We start from the raw sequence: 24,045 nt of genomic DNA, 5'->3' as shown, positions 1-24,045 counted from the left end.
GTCATAGTTGTGTTGTTATCAAATGTGTGTGATGCTGATAAGAGCTGTGCTTTCAGTATTGGGAATCCAGCCATTCCTCAGTATTTTCACTAGTCATGCAGTCTGTCTGTGGAGCCTGGCAACAGCAGTTCTGGATGACCACAATTCAGTTTTGCTTAAAAAAATAAAGGAGGTATCTCAAGCTTGGTCAGCAGCAGGATAAAAAAATTGCCCTTATGATAAACCACATTGTTGAACACAGGGCAGAACGCACTTGCTGTACAATAAGAAAATTGTTTTCCACCCAGCAAACTCAACAAGCTCAGCACAACCCTGAGGCTAAAGCATCATTCAAATGTTAAAAACCCATCTTCTTCACTATTTGAACAAAAAAGAGTGATTGATGAGATATATTTGGCTAAAACTCAGACTGCAGTGGACATTGCTTGGCAGGTAGATTTACAGGCTGTGTGCTTTTTTATGGCCTGAAGTGCTTTCACAATTGCTTTTTGTTAACTGTTTCCTAAAGGGTTTGTGGAGTGCTTAGAGAACCATTCTAAAACCATTCTGAAGATACTGTCAGCAAAGAAATTATTCTACAGATTGGAAAGATGTCGTCTACTTGAAGTCCATGCTTGGGTTATTTAGAAAATTGTAGAGTTGGGAAGTGCAACACTGTACTATAAGATAATTGAGAATATAATTGTAAGATGGAGGTCCTTCCCACATTACTCCTTCCTCTCTCTTTCAGTATAGAAGATGAAGGAGTATGCTATCTGAATCACTGTTTTCCCATTTTATGACTCTCTAAGCTACTAGTGACAGCTAGAGCCACACATGGCCATGCAGGAATATTCAGAGGGTGCTGCCTCTATGATGGAAAATTCAAAATTATGCTGTATGAGGTGAACCCAACAGACTTGTGATCTTAGCATAGGTTTTTTTCTGCACTGAGGGCCCTACAAAAGATGAGAAAAAATAGAGAAAGAACCCCTTACTTAAAATAACTCTGAAGGAAATAAAAGACTACAAATCCATGCTTAATTGCAGGATGGAAATTAAGGGATAAAACAGCAGATTGGAACTCTCTCTCCTCCTCTAACTTGAATCCTTGTAATTTGGGTCTCTGCTTTGTACAAACCACTAAATAATAGATCTTAAGAGTTGAAAACTAGAATAGCAAACATTAACTGACATGCACAGCATTGGCTAGAACTAATTGTAGTATTCATTCAGATATATCTTAAATGACACATATCTTAAAATAGTCTTTGTAACTGTCAGCCTACCATGACATATACAAGATGTACATTGTGCCTGTGTGAGGTACTAAGTGAAATCTTTTCCATTTACTGATTTTTGTATGACATCAACATGCAACTTTGCAACATTTACAGTACATTTACACTACTTTGCATTGCCATACATGTAATTTACATGCATGTAGAGATATAATATATATATAGGTGTATGTGCTCAGCATGAAATAAAAATGTTTTGCTGCTGTGGGTTTCTAGGTGCTTTCCTCAGAAGTAAGAAAGCTTCATGAGTGAAATACAGTCATCCCAAATTAGGGCAAAGAGATTATTTGTATAATGCCATATCATAATATATTCTCTCTTTTTTTGCTGCATATTTTACACAGAACCTGTTTAAAAATTTTTCATGGACTTCAAAGAATTATTGGTAGAGAAATGTTTCATATTTCTCTACCTGTAAACCAAAGCTGCCATGAAATCAATTTTACAAGTGGAACAAAAATTCTAATTAAAAACATTTGAGCACTTCTAAAAACAATTCACTACGGTTTTTGTTTTATTGATTGTAACATTACAACTTTCAGATCGAAAATCTTGTGATATACTATGCCTATAAACTGAGGGTCAGAGCACAGTTCCTTTAAATAGTCGTGTTCTAAAGAGTCTCAACATAAAATGAAAAATCCCTAGGTGGTGCTTCAAGTACTTTGAAGAAACCTGGTTCTTCCTCCCTTGTAGAACAGTAGATGTATTAGAGAAGAGAAGTCTCTGTGTCTTTTTTGACCCAGCTTCTATTTAAGCTCTAGCCTCTGATTTGAAAGCAAATGTCTTTCTTAAAGATAAAAGCTATTCTATGCAGACTGCTTTTGTAACATCTGTTCCCTCTCCCCCCCACGCCCCCCACCCCCACTCTTCTTCTCTTGACCCTAGCAATATCAACTCGTTCAATCCTGTTCTCTAAGTTCCACAGGACTCCTGCATTTCTGTCCAAGATCAGAAAGGAGAAAGCTAACTTCTCAGTAGAGACAAGTAATGTGGAACCTTTTCTGCCTTCACTAGCAAGCAATTTCACCTCCAAATTGCCTCCTGTAGTGAATTAGGGAGGGGGTTCAAGAAACGCAGTGGGCGCTACATACACTTGAAAGCACTATGCAAAAGCAAAACCTTTTGTTTTTATTAGCTGTCTTAAAAGAACACTTAAAAGACACTTAAAAGAACCCCATTTAGTCACAGAGAGTGAGCTGTAGGAGCCACTAGCAGCTTGGGAATTAAGAAATTTCAAAAAATCTCATGCATTTATACCAGCTTTAAAAAGGCAAAATGAAGTATTTTCATTGGGGAAAATAGTCTACTCTCTTTTGGTCTCTTTAGGATTATTGATTTGACTTTATAGATGATTTTAACCCAGTATTAACCTTTTTCCCCATTCCAGTACACAGTAATTTATGTTCTAAATAAAAAGACCAAATCATAAATTGGCTTCCATCATTCACTAATAGAATTTGTATCTGTAACTCTGGGCCAGATTCCCAGCTTGCATAAATCAATATTATTCAATTGATTTTAATGGAGCTATACCATTTTATACTAGTTGAGAATCTAGTCCATTAATGGTAAGTTTTAAAAAGATTATTATATTGCATAAAAAATTACCTTGTACTGTACACTTTAGAGTCTAGCCTTTCACTTTTCAACTGATTTTTTATTTAAAGAAAAGTTCTACTTCCTTCTTCTCTTATATTTGTCTCCCTCACTTAATATTTTGTGAGGAGGTTAATTTGCAGCCGTTACATTTTTGGCAGCCAATGCAAAATGTGTAGGAATAGCCAATTCTGACCTTTGATCACTTCCTTTTCCATAGCTCTAATGTAAAGATGCAGCAGAAATGTATGTCTGCTCAATTAAAGTGGACTAATGCTAAATATCCGGGGTGTCTACACATGAGTTCTGGGAAGTGGAGAGGGTCATTTTAAATAGAGCATATCTGAGAGGAGCTCTAATTAAAGCACATGAGTGCCTCATGTATCAGTGTGCCTGCACTTCAAAATGGCAGCAGGGACGCTTTAGCTACATTTCAGCACATCGGAGCAGCCTCCACATTCATGTATAAGCACGCCTGGTGACATGACTCAAAAAAAAAAGAATAACAATTTGATTCCTACGCTGTGCTATACTGTCTGTTCATTTTAAGTGAGAATTAAAGTTATTTTAAAATAATAAGAGCTTTATAATGAAAATTGCTTCCGTGCTGATAAGATTCATATACCTAACTATATGTATTCATATAATCTACTAGAACACACCCTCACCAGTACATAAAAAGTAAACTGCTGATTAAAGTGGTTTTCAAAAAAGCATTCCAGATAAGCCAGGTACAGACATTACACTTTTACCAGTGTAAGTGATCAGAAACTGATCTAACCCGTAGCAGAACAGAAGTCTGGTACACACAGACTGGCTTTAAAATGGCAGAACCCAATCTAACATTGCCTCCCCACTCCCACAAAGGGCAAATGTGTGTTCTCTTCACTACCAATCTAAGCTACGCCACTTACAGGAAACAGCATAACTTAAATCAATTCCACTTCAGGCTTTTTGAATGTCTATACCTAGCCTCAATGTTAATTTTTTTCCCCTTGTGCTCTCAATGTTATTTTCACACTTTCAAGTTGGTCCTACTTATTTTGTTACTATTTGGCTCAACACTTTGGGAGCCCAATTATGTAGTTCTTTCTCAGGTAAAAGTCTACTTAGGTAAGCACTGTTTGATGGGACACCTTTTAATATGATTTAATAATTGAATAACTTCATCTTGCAATAAAAATATTTCTGCTTTCTGGTACAGCACAGAATTATGGTTTTATGCTACATTTTTCTCTTGTTCAAAACCTGAGAGAATTGTGTCCTTTAAGAATAACAGTGAGGATTTATGCTGAAGGTAAAAATACAAGTATATGTCTTTCCAGCTGTACTCAAATCAATACACTTTTAAATCAGTTTGGTTCAGCCTAGCTTTACACTGAGAATGATTAAAAAAGGGAAATGGGACTAGACTGGTCTTCTCTATGAACATGCATTTGCTAATGGCATGGTGATATCTTTGCTTTCATAATCATCCTAAATAAAAACATGTAAAATGTTTGGCATATCATTGTAGGAAGAATTCTCCCACAGTGCTATCTTCTTAATGGTAGTAATCCTGCAGAGAGACTTTGCTTTGTTGCAAACAAGTCACAGCATGCACATCTATATTTGACATTGCCAAGATCTCTCTAAGTTGAATGAATGTGCAACCTTGACTATTTAAGAGCATGTTTATCCACATTTGTCTCTATAAGAGACAGTTTCATTTGAAAAGTCGATTTTTAAATATGAAGTTGACGCCTACTTTGTATTTTCAGGTTTTATAACAGTTTTTGCTTGCAATGTCCTCAGAGGCTTTCTTCCTACTTTCATTGCTTGCTTGCTAACTAAAAATGTTTTCTTGCACAATCTGAATACTATAAATATATATGTAAAGAGCATATATGGATTTGTGCTATCATGCTTGCTTTAAATGGCTTTACAGTAGAATGGAGAACACAGTGTCCATTTTGGGGTAATGCCAAAGAGCTACTCATTTTTATTATTGTTGCCTTTCTTTCCTGAAGGCTCTCAAGGATGATGATGCTGAGACTGGACTAACTGATGGGGAAGATAAAGAAGAACCCAAAGAAGTGGAGAAACTGGGGAAAATCCAATATTCTTTGGATTATGACTTCCAGAATAATCAGGTTTGGAACAAACAACCTCTGATAATGTTTTTTTTCTGTGTTAACAGGAGAAAATGGAATACTGTATTCATACCCAGTAGATATTTTTAAAAGATATCTAGTTAGGTTGGGTGAAAGGGAAAAGTGAGTCTGAAAACATATGAAGTAATTGCTTCCGCATTGGTTTCCATTCAAAATATATACTGCACTTCCAGAGTATATATTTGCCTCTTGCTTACTGAGCCAGGGAGTATCTTGCTGAAACATAGTGCTCTTCCCCATGCATCCTACCTCCTGTACAGTTGGATTTATATAACACTGCACCAAAGCTAATTAGCCCTGTTCTAAGGTAGAGCCAGAGGGTGGCTATACTACAGGGGCAGGCAAAATATGGCCTGTGGCTCCAGCCTGCCAGGCCATTCTATTTGGCCCACAGGGCCCCTAAAAATTTTAGAAAATTAATATTTATGTGTTCCTGGCTGCCTGTCAAAGCTGACAGGAGCCAGGGGCAGTAGGACTCAGGGGGAGCCAACAGGAGCCAGCAACAAGGTCAGCCCAGCCCCGCTCCCCTCCAAAGCCCCCTCCAACTCCCACCCCACAACCTCTGCCTGCTGCAGCTTTCACTGCTTCCCTGCACGCCTGCTTCAGCACTATGTGACCCCCGGCTGCATTGCCAAACCATGGGAGCAAGGGGCCCATGCTGGTACCCCAGGGCTAGGAGCAGAAGGGTGTGTGTGCAATGATGGAGGGAGAGAGACAGCTAGAGTAAAGAGGGAGAGAGAGAGAGAGAGTGTAGTAAGGGAGGAACTCTGTGTGTGTGTGTAGTGGGGGAGGCAAAGTGTGGGTGTGTGCAGTGAGGGAGGGAAGGGGAGAGAGAGAGAGAGAGTGTGTGTGTAGCGAAGGGGGCACAGAACGTGAGTGTGTTTGTGTGTGTGTGCAGTGAGGGAGGGGGAGAGAGAGAGAGAGTAAGTGTGTGTTCATAGGGCAAGTCCCCCAAGCATTCCCCATCATACACATGCACCCACACCCCCTCACACATCCCAGCCACCATGCCCCTATACACAGCCCCCCAAAACCCCATGCCAAAACTCGCTAAGTGATCCTCCAGCTGAAATAATTGCCTGCCCCTGCTGTCCTACTTCCAGTATGGAAGATAGCACAAGCTGGGCAGTACAGCATATATAAGCACAGTGCAGCCTGGAGTGGTACCCTTTCAATCACAATTCTCTCTAATTATTATTAATTATTTGCATTTTAGCAATGGCAATCACAATCAGCTCCCACTGTACTAGGGAGTCTTTATCCAGTTTTGCCCCCGCTCCCTTCTATAGAAAGGATGTGGACAAGTTGGAGAGAGTCCAATGGAGGCCAACAAAAATGGTTCAGGGGCTGGGACACATGACTTATGAGGAGAGGCTGAGGGAACCAGGCTTATGTAGTCTGCAGAAGAGAAGACTAAGGTGAAATTTGATTTGAGGGGTGATTCCAGAGGATGGAGCTAGACTGTTGTCAGTGGTGACAGATGACCAGGGCTCCTGGTTTTCTCTGATTTAAAAAAATCCCCAATTTTTGGTTTAAAAAAATTAAACCCAAATCCACATTTCCATGATTAAAATGAAGCATCTCTCTCTTTCTCTCTCTATACATATAAAGACACATATATATATATAAGTGGTGTTTGATTTAAATCACAGAAGAATGTGGATTTGGATTTACTTTCTTTAACTGAAAATTATGGATTTTTTTTAATCAGAGAAAACCAGGATCCCTGCAGGTGACGGCACAAGGAGCAATGGTCTCAAGTTGCAGCAAGGGATGTTTAGGTTGGATATTAGGAAAAACTTTCTTACTAGGAGGGTGGTGAAGCACTGGAACAGGTTACCTAGGGAGGTGGTGGAATCTCCTTCCTTGGAGGTTTTTAAGGCCCAACTCAGCAAATCCCTGGCTGGAATGATCTAGTTGGGGATGGTCTTGCATTAAGCAGGGCGTTGGACTAGATAACCTCCTGATATCCCTTCCAACCCTAATGGTCTATGATTCTATGAATGTACACTGTAAGAGACTGTCACTACTCAAAGGAACTTACAGTTTAAATAGAAAAGAGGGAGAGGAAATAGGTGAAGCAGTTAATTCAAGGTCACACACCTGGTCAATGGAGCAGCTACAAGAAGTCTCCTGATCACTATACCCTCCTCCCCCTCCCACCCAGTCAAATGCTCTATCCATTGGCCCACACTACCTCTTTAATTACCTTCATTGCCAGTGTTTCTTTTTGCTTTTGATTCATGCCCTGCTAAAAACTGAATCACTAATCTTTAAGGAAAATTCAAATAAGAGAATGCTACCACTTAAAAATTCTGATGGGCAGAAAGAATTCCTCCTTTCCTTCAATAGCAGCCCCTAGAATTTGCAAAGGAACTGTACTTTTCAGCCACCCCCACTTATATGCACAAGCCTACACATGAATCAAAAAGACTGTGCTTCCTTAGGGCAGGGCACACCAAAAAATGTTTCAATTCTGAGCAAATCGTAGCTTTCATTTTAAAAGTGCCTTAATCAGATCTTGAAGTCTCTATTTAGGAAAACAAATATATATTGGAGTTGTGGTCCCTGTGAGTTTGTACTCTTCATTGGCACTGACTTCCATATTTACTTTGTGATTTATTTCCACTAATATAAATTCAGAATTTCTTCAGATGCTTTTCATGGTATAAAATAAATTTGTTGCAGGAAGAACAGCTGAAAAAGTGAAGTAAACTTCCTGCATCAATGACAGAATATTTGCATAAGGCTATAATTTTGCATAATACACTGTACTCTCCGAGTCTTTTCAACTAACTTTGAACCACCACTGCTTCAAAGCAAAAGGCAGAAAGAATTCTGCAATCTTTCAAGAGTCTATGAATAAAGGAGCTTTTCCTCAACTCCCAAAGTAAATACAAGTCATCTGACCTATCATTCTTTACCTGACCACTCCTCATCACCACAGTTTTTTGAAATCAGTAGGAAACCTTAAAATCTTCAAAGGGCAGAAGATCTAAAGGGGAAAAAAGAAAAGCTGCAAATCTTTTGTGATAAATAGTTCTGAGCTCCCATAGAAGATGAAAATAAACTTACTTTGTGAATTTTATTAAAGGAAATGTCATGTTGATTTTGAGAGTAAGATTTTCCAAAAGCAAACAGAATGTGATAGAAACCATTTATTTATTTCCCAACACCAAAGCTTTGATAGTGTGCAGTGTTTAATTAAGGTGCTAAATTGTATTTGTTGTGGATTCCTATTTTATTCTGCTGCCCTAACTCTACTGTTAAATTTCCCTGCTGAGCTCTGGTACTTCCTTGGGACTGAATGATGTGGTTGTATGCCAAGACAGCACAGTTGCATGGAGGAATAAACTAGAAACCCAATTACCATTCAGTATATTGCACTGGGTTAAAAATCTGGACGCGATAACCAAAATACTCTCTAGAGCATGGTGTTTCAGTTTTAGAGAGAGAGCTTTTAAAAGGACTGAATTACTTTTCCACTCTTAAATAAAAGTCATAAACTGCTTTTTTACTCCTTGACGTGAAAGACTTGACATAGATCCTGAGCCTAGCATTGTTTTTATGGACTATTCTGCACTTTAAAATAACAGTAAGGGGGGAAAAAGGAAAAGTTGCATACAACTGAAAGAAAAAAATTGGTTCATGGAGCTTAAGGTGGGAAGCACTTGGGTCACACAATGCTTTTAAAACAGGCAAAAAATTAATCCCATTCTTAAGACTCTCTCTGAAGACTGTACTAGATTGCAGTTATTTTGGTTCCAATTTGTTGGGCTCATATTTCTAATTGTATACAACTGGTCAAGGAAAGGAAAGAACATCAAAGCACAGGATTGGGGTGTAGAAACACTTGGCTTTAGTTCCTAGTTTTGCCTTATGTTTCCTGGGACTTCCAAGAAATTTGTGAAAGGACCTTCATCAGTTCCCCTTCTATAAAATGGGGGTGATGCTTTCTTTTTCCTAGCCTATCTGTTTAGTTAGTAAGTGCTTCACTGTGTGAGTGTCTTACCACAAATATGTACAATGCCTTGTACATGGCCCTAATTTGATGGGGGTCTCTAAGTACTATTCATCATGATGGTGAGTAGCACAGAGCAGGCTTATTCAGCCATCTGGAAGCTAAGGATAAATTTTCAGAAGTGCCTGATTCCCATTTCAGAAGTGACTTATGCATTTAGGAGCTTAAATATTATTGATTTGAAGCGAGGCAGGCTTCTAAATTCCTAAGTCACTTTTGAAAATATAACTTTTGCATAAGCTATTAGCCAGAACTGGAAAAAAAATTATCATTAGGAATGTAAGCCCCATTTGTGCCCAGAGAAGTGAAGGTGAAATGTCAGGATAAGGGCAAGATCCATTTGATTTCAACAAAATCCCCATCCTTCTGCCAAAGCTATGGCACAGAGGGGCTGGTTTTAAATACAAGTTTCATGGTCAAAATTATGCATTCATGATTGTTTAACAATATATTTTCTATTCACAGAGCTCTGCATAGAAAAATGAGGCACAAGAGGCTATAGCAATTTGGAATTTATTTGATTGCAGTCTTAAAAAAATGATTTTGTAGTTAGCTGCAATCAGCTGCCCTCTTTTCTGCTTTAAAAACAGCCTTCCTAAAGTCTGCATCTTCCTTAATTGGCTTTGTGAAGTCTATAGCCTGGCTTACCTTTCTGCAGAGAAATTCCTGAGAGGATGGTAGATTTATTTTTTAGGAGAACAAAAAGGGGAAAAAAGACAGAAAAAAAAATGGCATTTTTGAATAGATAAATCTTTCCATAAGCAACTGTTTAATATTCCATTCTTCTGTTTCTGTTTCTCTCTCTCTCTGTCTTTCAGCTTCTGGTAGGGATTATTCAAGCAGCTGAGCTGCCTGCATTAGATATGGGTGGTACATCTGATCCCTACGTGAAAGTTTTCCTGCTGCCTGATAAGAAGAAGAAATATGAAACTAAAGTCCACAGAAAGACCCTTAACCCTGTCTTCAATGAGCAATTTACATTCAAGGTAGTCTTTTGCTAATTACTTAAAACTTTTTTTTTTTTGGTGTTTCTTATGTATACTAAAGGTTCATCTCATGCTTAGCTGCAGAATGGCACATCTTAGTTAATTGGTGACCTGAGGCACAGAAGATTTTTCTGCTGCAGAAATCTTTGAGATTCAGTTTTATGATGAAAGCTGTAATCACAGTGGGCCACATCTTCAGTAGGCATAAATAGGCTGGGCTTGATTGTAATCAATGAAGCTAGGCCTATTTCTGGCAACTGGAGATCTGGCCTGTGAGAGCTGGAGATTATTTTGAAGAGTAACAACAGAGGGTGACATTTGGACAAAGGTATGAATATGAATTTCACTATACCAGCATTTCCTTAAAAACATATTTTGTCTGATTTATATATTTCAGTAAATTATTCCTTTTTCTCTCCAAAATAAATTGAAGTACAATAATAGAACAAGTGAAAGATCAGTCTTGTTGGGTTTGCCCATAATCTGACCTAGCAATCCTTTACCATACTACTTTACATATGAAAAGAAATCAAAACTGTAGTTTACATTATGAACAACATCAAGTAAATTTAGTTAAGGCCTGAATTTTAAATTACAGGCAGCTCTTTTAGTGGCATGTTTCTAATCAACCTAATCTGCAGTTATATGGAATAGAGAAGTTCTATTAAACATATTTCAAAGATTTTTCCAATACACATCTCACTTCTGTTACTGTAGGCATTTCCCTCTCTATATGCTCTGTCTTACAATGACAGCTGTAGATTGAAAACAAGAACAGTAACAAAAAACTCAGGCTATGTAATCACTCAGTGAGGAAGATATCCCCAAAGGTCACAGCCACTACTGCATACCTAAGTCTATTTTTCCCTTGAAGATGTTCATAAAAATAATCCTTTCTGGGGTATTCCTTTACTGAACTTTCCTATGAGAGCATTTAAAGGGAACCAGAGCTATAAATGACAGATTCCAGTGTAACACACAAGAGAAAGGATACATCAAATAATATTGTCATTTAACAGGAAGACACTTACTCACAGGCAGATAAGGGCTACGTGTTCTAAGTCACATCTTAAATACTGACATTTAAAGAATGAGAGAAGAATGTGTCCTTTGCTTAGCAAGCAGTGACTGAGAGATTTAGGTGCATCCCAATATGATGCTGATAATGGACTGAATCCTGAAATTTTACTCAAGCAAAACTGATGGAGGTTTTGCCTGACTAAGAACTGCAAGTGCAGGTCAGTGCCAAAGTTGCTTTACTCTAAACAACATCAGTACTTTCTGTTTGTGTGGCTGCATATGTGCATTACTTTGGGGTAGGTCAACAAAACATGATTTTATCTCTATTTCACTGCTTTGAGGGAAAAAAACAACAGCTGTGCCCTGAGATAACAGTTCTTTGAAAGATTATAGATTTTCAAATTAACATATTTGTGGTCATAAATACTAAGAGGCAAAATTATCGGGTATTGTCAGGAATTTCACCTGTAAGTTTACAACTCACTCAGAACTCATGAAAACTTGAATCTACTTGAACAGGATTAATTCTGTTAGTATCTACAGCTGAGTGCTGCTGAGATAGAAGTGTTTCCCCAATGAGAAACTTCAGATAAAGAATTTCTTTGTGCGTGTGGGTGTTGAAATCTTTTATGAAGAGAAAAATATCTGTAATTTCTGTGTGTTCCCAAAGCAGGAGGTTCACTTCAATGTCTCTATCTCAATGCCCAAGTTAATTGTACCCTTTGGAAAAATTCTGGCTCTACAGTGTTCAGTGAGAGCTCTGCCACTGCCTTCAGGAGAGCCAGGACTTCAGCTTTTGTACTACACATGAGGAAGGGGACCTGGAGCTAAGTCGAGGGCTGGCAGTGCACAAAAGAAAAAAAAATGGAAAATGAGATTTATGACAACATGATGAGTTTGCCAGATATAGCCATTGTCCTGGAGGGTACCGGGAGGAAGGGCTGGATGCCAGAAATGCAGTTTATCTAGGTCAATCTTTAAGTAACACATCTAGGAACTGTCTGGCAAAAGCTTGACCAATGCAGATCATCCTTCTATAATTGTTTCCATCTGATGTGTTACTGATATTTCAGCCTTCTGTTCATGACCCCTGAGGGCTACCCTCAGTGGTACCCTTTACACACACAGGCTTAGTCTTCATTATGTATCTGCTATCAAAATAGCTACCATGACAGAACCTGCAGGTGTAGACACAGCTCTGCAGCAGAAGGTTTTCTGCCACCAGAGAAAGCAGCTCTCTTGAATGACTGAAGCTCTGCTGAAAGAGGCCTTCTCCAACTCTCCTCCAGCTGCAAAGGCTACAGGAGGATTAACCTTTTTATATCATTAACAAACATAGCTATGCCAACAGAACTTTGTAACATAGACAAGGCCATGGTTAACCTAGTCTCAGCATAAAAACTGACACCATTCTGCCACCCATATGGGAAGACTAAAGTTGGGAGGAAGAGAATGTTGCCCCCTTACTAGTCCAGACATTAGGACCCCCAAACCCACTCCTCCCTTCTTTGGATATCTTGTCCTAATCTACTTTCAAATCCAGCCTCTATATAATTAACTGCACAAGGGATCTTCCGACCTGTGACAAGATAGATTTTGCACCTCCCCTGAGATGCTCAGAGGAAGATGAAAAATCCAAAGTCCCCAGATCCAGGCTGTCCGAGAATGGAGCAGTCGTCAGGTCTCCAAGATGGTAACTAGCAAGGAACTCTCATCCTGGTCTAATCCCACAAGGAGAAGGAGAGAGCAGTTCTTCAGAAAAGCAGTTCCTGGGCAGTGGGAGTTGTTGAAAAACTCTCCCTATGGATATAGAGGAGCATAGAGCAAGGTTTGTACTGTGCCATTGGCCCTTCTGCCAAAGTTCCTTCCTCCCTTCTCTTTGTCTCAAGACATGGAAAAGCTGAGTGCTCACAGTCAAAGGAGGAAACAAAGGGCCAAAAGTTTGCTTTCGCTTGATAGCCCAAACAAAGCCTTTCCACTGGTGAAGCTGATGGAGGGGTGATAGGCGGTTCTGGCATTATTGCCAGACATTAGCGACATGTAAGGGGGCATGCAAGTGCACATGTACTCCCTGAGCATGGCAGTGCATCCCTTGCAAAAAGGCACCACTAACACTGCCAGCGGTGCCCGTGGGCGGTTGCTGCTTGCCACCTCCCCCTCCCCCTTCTAGCACCCCTGGCAGCATCTGTGAGCAGTCTATGATTGCCACTGGCCGCTGTCGGCAGTGTCTGCTGGTGGTGGCCGACCACCGGTCGGTGCTCGCCACACCTCAACCCCCACCACTGACAGCACTGCGGCCACCTGTGGGAGTTCCCCACTTGCTGCCACCATGTTCCCGCCACCAGCAGTGCCTCTGCCACCTTTGGGAGCTCACTGTGCCCCCCCAGCCACCAGGGCACGTGGCGTTCATGTTGTCAGAGCTCCTTAAAAATGTATTTAAGTAAAATAGTTGTACATAACGTTAAGTTAGTGATGAAAATATAAACATGGTAAATTATTTACCATTTCATATTTTCAAAATTGTCAGGGGGGGATTAAGTCTAGCACATGGCAACATAAATTTATGGAAAGGGAGGCTTTAAGAAATGTTTGTCCTCAGGAATATGAGTGTAATATTGTCATAAAGACGCATATAAACTGACTTAGTCCTTTGCGTGTTGCAAATCCAAAACCTACTGCACCTTTTTTAAATGGTTACCTAAGTAACACACAACATTTACATATATTTTGTTATTGTACTTCTACATTGTGAATGCACAGCCCTATGCCCACTGAAATTACCATGGTTGTTAGTGGAAACAGGATTAGGTCCTTAACTTGTAAAGCTCTGTAGTGTTATAGCCCAAATTGTAAAGGAAGAGAAGGGGGAAGTACCATATGGTCAGTCAGTAATTTTAAAAGCTGGCAAATGTCAGTAACAAAATATCTGAAGACCCAGAGCTTAAATAGACTGGAACATATTAAGATGTTGATATGGCCAAATATTCTGCCATGCTTTGACATCCCTTTTTATATAGACAGTTAATAGAAAAATGCTTACTGAAGCATAAGGTAACCATTATACTTCCAAAATAACAAAAAAAAATTTAAAATTGACCAAGCCTTCGATGCAAGTCCAAACAATTTTTTAATTAGGCTTTTACAGCCAGCTACTCAAGTGTGGTTTACCTAAACTGCATTACTTCCCCTGAATATTAAAAATGTGACTAATAAACATCCTAACCTGCAACAGCTGTCCCAAACACATCAGAACAGCTGGAGAATTAGTCAGGACTTGGCCTTCTGCTGCTACAATTTCTAACTACATACTAAGACTTTGAATGAACCTCAGAGTCTATGTCATATAAGGTACCATGTTGAAAAATATGCCTGGCTAAATAATAGATAGTTGCACTGTAAGGAAACTATTTAATCTCTAGTTCTTTATGTCAGAAGCAGTAACCTAGGTCTGTACTTTCTCATCAGTCTGTAGGCTGTCCTCTTCTGACTGTTGACAGCATGATTTATTGAGGGAAAGATAGTAGAGGATTAGAAGCTCATGTATTTTGGGGCAAATAATTGGCCTCCAGTGTCAGTTTCACCACCCACAAAATAATTTTGAGGACAGAGGACAGACAATAACAGTGATGAGTGAGCTGCCACATTACACTATTAAGTGCCCTATTCTAGTCTCAGAAAACACTGCATCAGGTGACTAAAAAACTATACCTCATAATTTCCCCCAGTTCAGTTTACCCAAGATGACAGCTGATAAACCACAGAAATAGATTTGCGTTGCAGTAACCCCAGCTTTATTCTTTCCATTATGAAGTTTGTCATTTTCTTTTCTTTGTAGGTGCCGTACTCTGAACTGGGTGGAAAAACCTTAGTGATGGCAGTATATGACTTTGATCGCTTCTCCAAACATGATATTATTGGGGAATATAAGGTTGCCATGAACACGGTGGACTTCGGTCATGTGACTGAGGAGTGGCGAGATTTGCAAAGTGCTGAGAAGGAAGAGGTAGGAAAACATAGCTGTTTGTTTTGTGTGGCATACTTTCATCATCTGTTGAAGAAATGGTTAAACTATTAATTGAGAACTGATTTATAGCCACAAAAGTAATACCAACCTTGTGTTAGCCTGATTAATTTTCTATTAATCATGAAACAAACCTTCTTGTAAACATGTATAAGATCAGAAAGTGTTCATGCTGCATTATGGCTTGTTACCTCTTCTTCCAATGGTTTTTGACACTTCATTCACTTTGATCTCAGGGAAAAAAGCTTAACAGAGGGTGAAATTTTACTTGAGTGAATGCACTGTGTACCCACAAAATGTGTGTCTGTATTTGCTGTTAAATTGTGGGATCAGTTTGCCCCTATACTTAATTGTGACCATAGATCTGAATACATCTATCTCTGAGTATCTGATTGTAAGAAGGTATTGATCTTTTTGTTAACATGCTATACTGACTACTACTCAGTGGGTACTTCTACATGTTCATTAATGCATCTTTGCCACTGTGCATTAAATTTAGTACCTCTAGAAGGCATTTAGGCATTTATACATATGCTCTGGGAGTAGAGGGAGGGGGCGCTTTAATTAAAGCAGCTCTGAGAGCTGCTCTAATTAAAGAGCCCAGAGCATCTCATATATCAGCATCCCCACACTTTAAAATGACAGCGGGGGCACTAACCTAAAGTTCGTTCAATGAGCTTTATATAAAGCACCCCCGTTGCCATTTTGAAGCTTGGGGACGCTGATAAATTAGATGTGGGAAGTTCCTGCAGCACAGTAATTGCCACACTCCAGCAGACTCAATTAATCGAGACTGGAATTACTGAACTTCAGAGCAACCTCCCTGCTCATGTATAGCCACCCTCTGATATGAGGTACTAGATAAAGGTGCAGAAGCTGCACTAATGCGCAGTAGCAAAGGTGAACATTATTTTGTGACTCTTAATGTGCAGTAAATTAATTCTACTGCACATTAGAACATTAGCATGTTTTTTTTCCATGATGCACTAATGTGCAGTAGAACAGTCCACTGCTCATTAAAGCATCTTGTCTAGATGTGCCCAATAACAATGAATTATGTTAGATGATTAAAATGATGCATTAAAGCACACTTGGAATGAAGTGTACTGAACTATTTGATTATTTTTCCATTTCCTGTTTCTATGGTTCCCAGTTTTTTGCACCCTCTTTGGAACAGGACTCTTGTTGTTTTCCATGTAAAGTAATATTCTCCAGGCACCCATGGTACTTTTTAGAAATGTTAAATAACTAAATTGTGCATTCTGTAGAGTTGTTCATACCAGCTTATCCACTTTTTACTTAAGAAAATAATGTTTTTTTAATAAACTTTATATTATTATTCCTTTTGATGGCTAGATAATAGCTGCCCACTCATGGCAGTAAGAATGCACAGCATGTTTCACTTTTCTGGTGAGAGCAGAATAAATTTGAGGCTGACTTCTTTATTGTCTAATTTAGCCAGTACATTTCCTTACATTCTGACCTGGATTCCTATAATTAAAGGGATAACCTTTGGATGAAATCCATCCTTAATACATGTGAAGAAAAGCTGAATGTTGGATTTAGATTTGTAGTTGGTAGCAATGTGTTGAATTAAATTTTCATTCTTCCCTGTTGGCAGAGAAGTCCCTATGTCTTCTCAGATTTTCTAAAATGATAGGTTTTACTAACTGATTCTTCCATGCTAAGTTCTGATGGCTATATCATCTAACAGGGCATTAGACTATATTAGGTGGCATTTTCTTGGTCACAACATCTCTTCTAGGATTCATTTATTGAAAATGTTTTTGACATTAGTGTCCTTGTAATAAGGCATATTTCTTTTCCACTCTTAAAGCAAAAGGTCAAAAGAGATGTGTCAATCAGATTAGAACAAGAGGCCTGATGCTGGGCAACAATTCTTTAGTTTGTGCAAATTGGAATGTCAGAAAGTATTAAATCAAGGCATGTTTGATCCTTCCAAACTTTATTATATGATGAAAGTTCACAGTTCCAAAGAACTGGACTTTTACCCTATTACCCTTTGTGGCATCGAGTATTTCACATCCCTGTATTACAGACAGCATGAAATCAAGTCAATTGAGGAATGAAAAAGATTTAAAACAAAACTATTATTTTCCAGTGCAGACAGCCAATACAATAATACAGGTTAGTGCTGGGTTTCATTTGTAATGTGATGGATAACAATCTCTGTTGAGCATTCATTCATTCATTTGTTTTCTATGCCATCTTCCCAGCAAAGGCTCAGGGCGGCTTACAGTGAGAGCAGGAATACCTTACAAAATATGAGGAAAAAAAGAGAACCAAAAAACCTAAAAGAGATCTAGAATATTGGCAGAAAACAGACCTCCCACTAAACAGTATCTCAGCCTAGCTTTGGTCTGCTAAATGCCTGCCCAGATAGGAAGGTCTTACAGCCCCCCCACCCCCCCCAGAAGAGGCCTAGGCTCAGCCTCTAGTGAGCCTAAGAGTTTTCAGAGCTGAGGACAAACTACACACTGAAGGTGCGCAGGACGTTCCTTTTGGCTAATCTTAGTGATGGGACAAAAGGGAGAAGGCAACCCTTTAGACAAACAGAGACCAGACTGTTTAGGACCTTACAGCATCCAGAAACCTACTGGAAGCCAGTACAGCCTCTGGAGCACCAGCGTTATGTGCTCCTGGCAACCCATCCATCAGAAGGCAGGCTGCCATTTTCTGCACCAAATTCAGCTTCGTGGTAGTCTCCAAGGGTAGCCCTATATAGAGTGTATTATAATAGTCTAGCAATAAGGTGAAAAAGGCATGGATAGTGGAAAGAAAAGGTCACACACTTCTCACCAGATTGAGCTGGTTAAAGGCATTCCTACCCATCAGCTCCACCTGGAGATTCAGGTGCAGTGCAGCAGTGATTCTCAATCTTTTTTTTTACCAAGACCATTTGTAAACATGAATGGCCAGTTCCAACCCAGTGCCCCTCATTCCCGACCCACTACCCCCTGCCCCCAGGTCCAGCCCCTCTATGTGTGAGACATGGGGGTGCCCCAAGCAGCCCCTTGCAGGCTGGAACTCTTCCAGTCTACAAGGGAAAAGCCATTGTTTCCCACATTTTACTACTTTAAAGGAGAACCCATTTTTTAATGTTTGTTGATCCATTTTTAAAGTGTGTTCGTGACCCTTTCATATACTCTTGCAACCTACTTTTGGGTCATGACACAGGTTGAGAAACGCTGCAGTAGAGGATTCAGGGGCACCTCTTGGCTGTTAACTTGGCTGAAGCCCATCAATAATTCCCCACCTCCCCAAGTCACTGGTCTGCCCACCACCTCTGTCTTGTCTGGATTCAGTGTCATTTGGTTCAACTTCATCCAATACCCAAAAGCAACCGAGCACTGGGAGAGGATCAAAATTACTAGGCCAGGGTCAAGTCTGAAAGAGAGGTAGTGCTGGGTGTCATCTGGATATTGATGGCACCTCATTCCAAATCTCTGTACAATCTCACCTAATGGACTCATATACATATTGAGGAGGAAAGAAGATGAGATGAAGCCTTTGGAGACCCCACAGGAAAGGTCCTGAGGGAGAATGAGGACTCACCTAACACCACCTTCTAGGGGTGTAGTTACAATTGTAGTTACATGTTACAATTTAACACCGACCTAACATTCCTGAAAGCTAGCAGATGTTAAGATAGCACATGCTGCAAGCAGTTGCACATTTGAGATTAATACCCTCCACAATGGGCATAGCTCTTATCTGTCACTAGAGAGGCCTGGTGAGCAGGGGTTTGGCTAGTGTCCTGCTTACTGGCTCCCAAGCAGCAACACACACAAGCACACTGGCCCTAGATTTACCAGCAACTGTTACAGGTTACAGCTTACTGGTGCTGTTACAGGTTACTTCTAAAGCATTTTAAATGAGTCATAAAGTTAGAACAGTTTCAGAGCAGTCAAAAGTTAAAGCTTAATCCTGTCTCAGACCTGCACAACTGGGACTTGCCATTAGAGGGCCCAGCGAGCAGGGATGTGCACAGGAACCAGGACTCTATCCCTTCTCTGGGATGGGAGTGGAGGTGAGAGGATGTCATGTAGTTCAGAGGTGGAGAAATCACCATAGGGGCTGTGGGATGGGGGATCCCAGGATGATGGGACAATGCAAATAGAATATTTTATCTCCCCAGAGAAGACTAACAGTACCCTGGAACAACCTGATAATAATAGAACAAAGATAGCCCTTGCCTCTAAATGGTTTAGAGCAGGGCTGGGCAATTATTTGGCTGACGGGCCACTTAAGGAGTTTTCATAGATTTCATAGATTTCATAGATTTCATAGACATTTGGGCTGGAAGGGACCCTGGACGATCATCGAGTCCAGCCCCCTGCCCCAGGGGCAGGGGGTCAGCAGGGATCATAGGATCCCAGCAAGATAAGCATCTGAACACTTTGAAGGTATTCAAAGTGGGTGCTTGAACCACCTCTAGTGGCAGTCTATTCCAAATCTTGGGGGCTCGGACAATAAAGAAGTATTTTCTTATGTCCACCCTGAATCAGTCATGATGGAGTTTGTGAAAATTCGATCTTATCATCCCTTGGGGCACTCTGGTGAACAGTCGTTCCCCCAGATCCTGATGAGCACCCCTGATAAACTTATAGGTGGCCACCAGATCACCCCTGAGCCTGCACTTTTCCAGGCTGAAGAGTCCCATGGCTCTCAGCCTCTCATCATGTGTGTGGCTCTCCTGTGCACTCTCTCAAGCTTCTCCATATCCTCTTTGAATTGTGGAGCCCAAAACTGGACGCAGTACTCTAGCTGCAGCCTCACCAAGGCCAAATACAGTGGGAGAATGACATCCTGGGATTTGCTTGAGAAGCATCTATGGATGCAAGTCAGCATTTTGCTCACTTTACTAGCTTCAGCATCACATTGAAGGCTCATGTTCATCTTGTGGTCAGTCATGACCCCCAAGTCCCTTTCATCCATAGTGTTAACCAGCGTAGCACTGCCGAGCCTATAAGCATGCTGCAGGTTTTTCCTCCCATGGTGGAGAACCTTGCATTTTGGGGGGTTGAACACCATCAGGTTCTCATCCACCCATTTCATGAGCCTGTCAAGATCTGCCTGGATCACCCTCCTGTCCTCAGGTGTGAACACTTTACCCCAGAGTTTGGTGTCATTGGCAAACTTGGCCAGTCTGCTTCTGACACAAGTGTTCACATAATTTATGAAGATGTTAAACAGTATAGGCCCAAGGACAGAGCCTTGAGGGACCCCACTGGTGACAGCACACCAAGACAATTGGCTCCCATTGACCACCACCCTCTGGGTCCTACCGCGGAGCCAATTTCCCATCCAGCAGACTATGGTGAGGTCAACACCACAGTTAGCCAGTGTAGCCAAGAGGTGATCATGGGATACCAGAACGAAGGCTTTTTTAAAGTCAAGATATACAACATCAATCTCTTCCCCCTTATCCAGGTGATAGGTCACCTGGTCATAAAAGGAAATGAGATTGGTCAAGCAAGACCTACCCACAACAAACCCATGCTGGGTATCCCTCAGGATATTGCCTTCAGCTAGTCTGTTAAGGATGGCCTCTATGATAATCTTTTCCAAGACCTTCCCCAGGATAGAAGTCAGGCTGATTGACCTGTAGTTTGCTGGATCTACTTTCCTCCCTTTTTTGAAGATAGGCACAACATTTCACCAGAGCACCAATAGCTCTCAAAGATCCATACCAGGGGCTGAGCTATGATGCTTACCAGCTCCTTCAGTATCCTTGGATGTAACCCGTCACGGCCGGCTGACTTGAAGGTATCCAGCCTGTCAAGGTGTTCCTTCACAAGGTCAACTTTGATGGAGGGTAAGGAATCTCCCTCACCTGGGCCTCCCTGATCCACAGTGGGCAGGGGTGTCCCATAGGAGTGGTGAAAAACTGATGCAAAGTATCCATTTAGCAAGTTCGTTTTTTCCTGGACATTGGTTGTCAGTTGCCCCATCTGGTTTAGCAGGGGTCCAATGTTGCCCTTGCTTTTCCTCTGGCTCCCCACATATCTAAAAAAAGGACTTTTTATTGTCCTTTTAGTGACCTCTTGAGGGCCAGAAGGCAGGGAGTGGTGCTGACGTGGCCTTGGCCCCCTGTCAAAGCTGTTTACACCACCTGTCATGGTGGCTGGGGGCGGGGAGGACAGGGAGATACCAATTTATGCTGTGAATGATTTGATTCTGGAGAGTTCATTGTTTATAACTATTCTTGAAACATAGAATAAAACATCCCAGGATCAAGAACATTAGCATTAGGAAATAGTTTGCAGGGTTATTTCAAGGGAAATTTCTTTCTCATTTGATATCTTACAAATACTTAACATGCAGCCATTATTGATCATGGTCTGTTCCCTTACTCTGCAGCAGTGATATGAAAAAAGATCCTACCAAACCAATTATTTTACCTGCAGACTCTTTGTCTGGGTTTACTCTAAAGACAGAGTAGCTGATGTGCGGTAGCCTTTTGCTTTCTCTAGAAATCAAAGCTACTACCCTCATAATTTGTATAGCCTTCAAGCATTCAGGCATTCAGGCCTCTAGAACAAACCCCAAAATATTATCTACTAGCAAATGGCTATGCATTTAAAATAATACTGGTCTACTCTAGCTAAAATCTGGGGGAGCCTGTATATTTTGTAATCATGAGAAAAAGAGAGAGAGAAAGTGTTAATAGGCTAAGGGTGTGTGTTCACAAATATTCATACCTTTCAGCTTGTTCCTGAGGCTCAGATATTAGAAATGCTTCTGAATAATTCCTGACTACCCAGTCTTCATTTTGGTTGGGAAATTACACAGAGTTAACAAATATAAAACTGCTGCTACAAATGGTACAACAAAGTTTACCTAAGCCAGATGTGCAGCAATAGATACATGCTTATGTCTTGTTAGCGCTCAACAGCATGGTACAACACTAATTATAAGAAGCCATGGTAAAAATAGAATTAAGACCCTAAGTGACTGGATTCCATCCAGAATTGTATGGCAAATGTAATTATCATAAATTACTGCGAAGACATTTTATAGCATATTCCACATATTATAATTGCAGAATGTAACATTCATCATTGAAAAGCAAATTTGTGTATAGTCTGCTCAGTTATAATATACTTTGCATGAGAAAGATCTTGGGGGTTAGTTGTTTGGTTTGTAGGTTTGGGTGGGGAGGGTTACTTGTATCATCAGTTGGGATTTTCACTAACAATTTGTCACTAAGTGGAATTATAAGTAAGTTGACAATTAAATGGATCTGAACTCAGACTCTGAAATATTCTTAACATTTTAATTACAGCCCTGAAGTAAGTTATATTCCAAAGAGCATTAATGGTAGTCATGACCAATCACTTTGTAAGAGTCATCTAAGTGACCTCAATCAACTTGAATACAAAAATCTTATTTTCTCCTCCTTCATGTGGGATTCAGTTGTGTCACATAATAACACATACATTTTAATGAACAGCATAATCACAAAGGAGAAATCCAGCTTCTGTGTTGTTGGTCTCCTTTCTGCTCATGAGGCTCCACCATGCTCTTCAGCCCCATTTCTGAAAGGGTCTGGAATGAAGTCAGGGGATGAGGATTTAATGAAATGTTAGATGCTTCTCTATACCTCTCATGACCCAGCCCAATTTGAATGGCATCTCGGAAAAGACTGAATAATAAATGTCGGTAACACACTTGGGAAAATAGGAGCTCTGTCTAAGCATTTGCTATGCACTGTGGGAGTCTTGCACAGATTGATGCAGGTGTGCAATGATTGCAGCGTATTGAGTAGGCCATTATGCATGAATGAAAAGCCCTGAATCCATTGTGCCTTACTGCTGATATAACAAATCCTTAACAACACAGGAAGGGTGGAAGAGAGGAAGAACTGCTCTCTTCCATCACTTCTTGTATGTAAGACTTTGGGTAGAGTGAGAAGAAAAGAGGCACTAAAAGGAGCTTGCTAACAAGTGTCATTGTCATTATCTCCATCTGAGTCCCTTGGGTGTTAGCACTGCAGTTCAGTGGGCTAGAGAGAGCTCCCTCATTGTGAGTCACATTCAATGCCATGGCCCACTTATTGCAAATTATTCATTTTTCCCCCTCCAGATATTTTGATATATTTTCACATAGGCCAAAATACTATCCTAATAATCTTGGTATTTGAATGCATAATGCAAGAAGCCTCATAACCCCCTTCTATGGATAAAAGAACTTGCTGCCTGCTGAGAGCCTGTGCACAGATTGTGCTGTGCTCCCCTTCCACACACCATAGTTCTGCTCTGCTGGGAGCCATCTGTATCTGCAGAGGATTTGGGCATAGAGCAGGTCTTTTTGTTTTAACACCAGCACACACTTCACTGAAATTAAAGCTCAGCTAAACTAATAAGCCATCTAGTTATTGAAACCCCAGTGCCAAAGCTTTGAAGGGTTAAAAAAGAAGGGCATTTATGAAAACAGCAAATCACTGTCATTTTTGTGATATAAAGGTTGGACAGAGGATCTAATAGGCCTTTTCATTCTCTTGTAATAGTACTTAGCTCTTACATAGCTCCATGGCTATCCTAGTGCTTTATAAAGAAAAGTATCAGTATCCCTGTGGGAATGCTGTCACTATGTCAGATAAATTTTAAAATTTTAGGGCTTTTAATTTAATGGAATTTTAGAATGGGTTTTTGTGTTCTCGGCTATATTGTTTAATTTCAAATTGAGACCATCTTATTGTATGTTTCTCCTAATTTTTAAGCTTTCAAGGCACTGCAGGTAGAGACTTTCAGAACCTGAGAGACAGCTTAAATTTGTGAGATTAAGGCCACATACAGGTATAATGTTTCTACCAGAAGAATCACCACTCTCCTGGTAGAAACTATGTGTACAAACCTTCATTCAGTTCCTCTTGGGAGGAAACATGCCCCTTCTGGGAGAAATATTTTCCAGAGCTGGGAGAGAATCAAGGCTTCCCACC

At 40.3% G+C, this 24,045-nt stretch overlaps 1 protein-coding gene across 11 annotated transcripts in view; it reads left to right on the top strand.

The window, feature by feature from the left end:
* Positions 1-24,045, top strand: part of SYT1 (synaptotagmin 1) — a 542,326-nt gene that overhangs the window by 406,740 nt on the left and 111,541 nt on the right. For 10 of the 11 annotated variants that reach the window (XM_019543164.1, XM_019543160.1, XM_019543161.1 and 7 more), the window contains 3 exons: positions 4,889-5,011; positions 9,872-10,039; positions 14,895-15,062. In XM_019543164.1, the coding sequence (XP_019398709.1) occupies positions 4,889-5,011; positions 9,872-10,039; positions 14,895-15,062 (459 nt within the window). The remainder of the gene's footprint in view (positions 1-4,888; positions 5,012-9,871; positions 10,040-14,894; positions 15,063-24,045) is intronic. The other variant, XM_019543159.1, reaches the window with a different exon arrangement.

Source organism: Crocodylus porosus, unplaced genomic scaffold (assembly GCF_001723895.1).
Source record: "Crocodylus porosus isolate Cpor-Errol unplaced genomic scaffold, CroPor_comp1, whole genome shotgun sequence".
Classification (NCBI taxonomy): domain Eukaryota; kingdom Metazoa; phylum Chordata; order Crocodylia; family Crocodylidae; genus Crocodylus; species Crocodylus porosus.
Note: the sequence above shows the minus strand (reverse complement) of the source record. Positions and strands in the feature narration are given on the sequence as shown.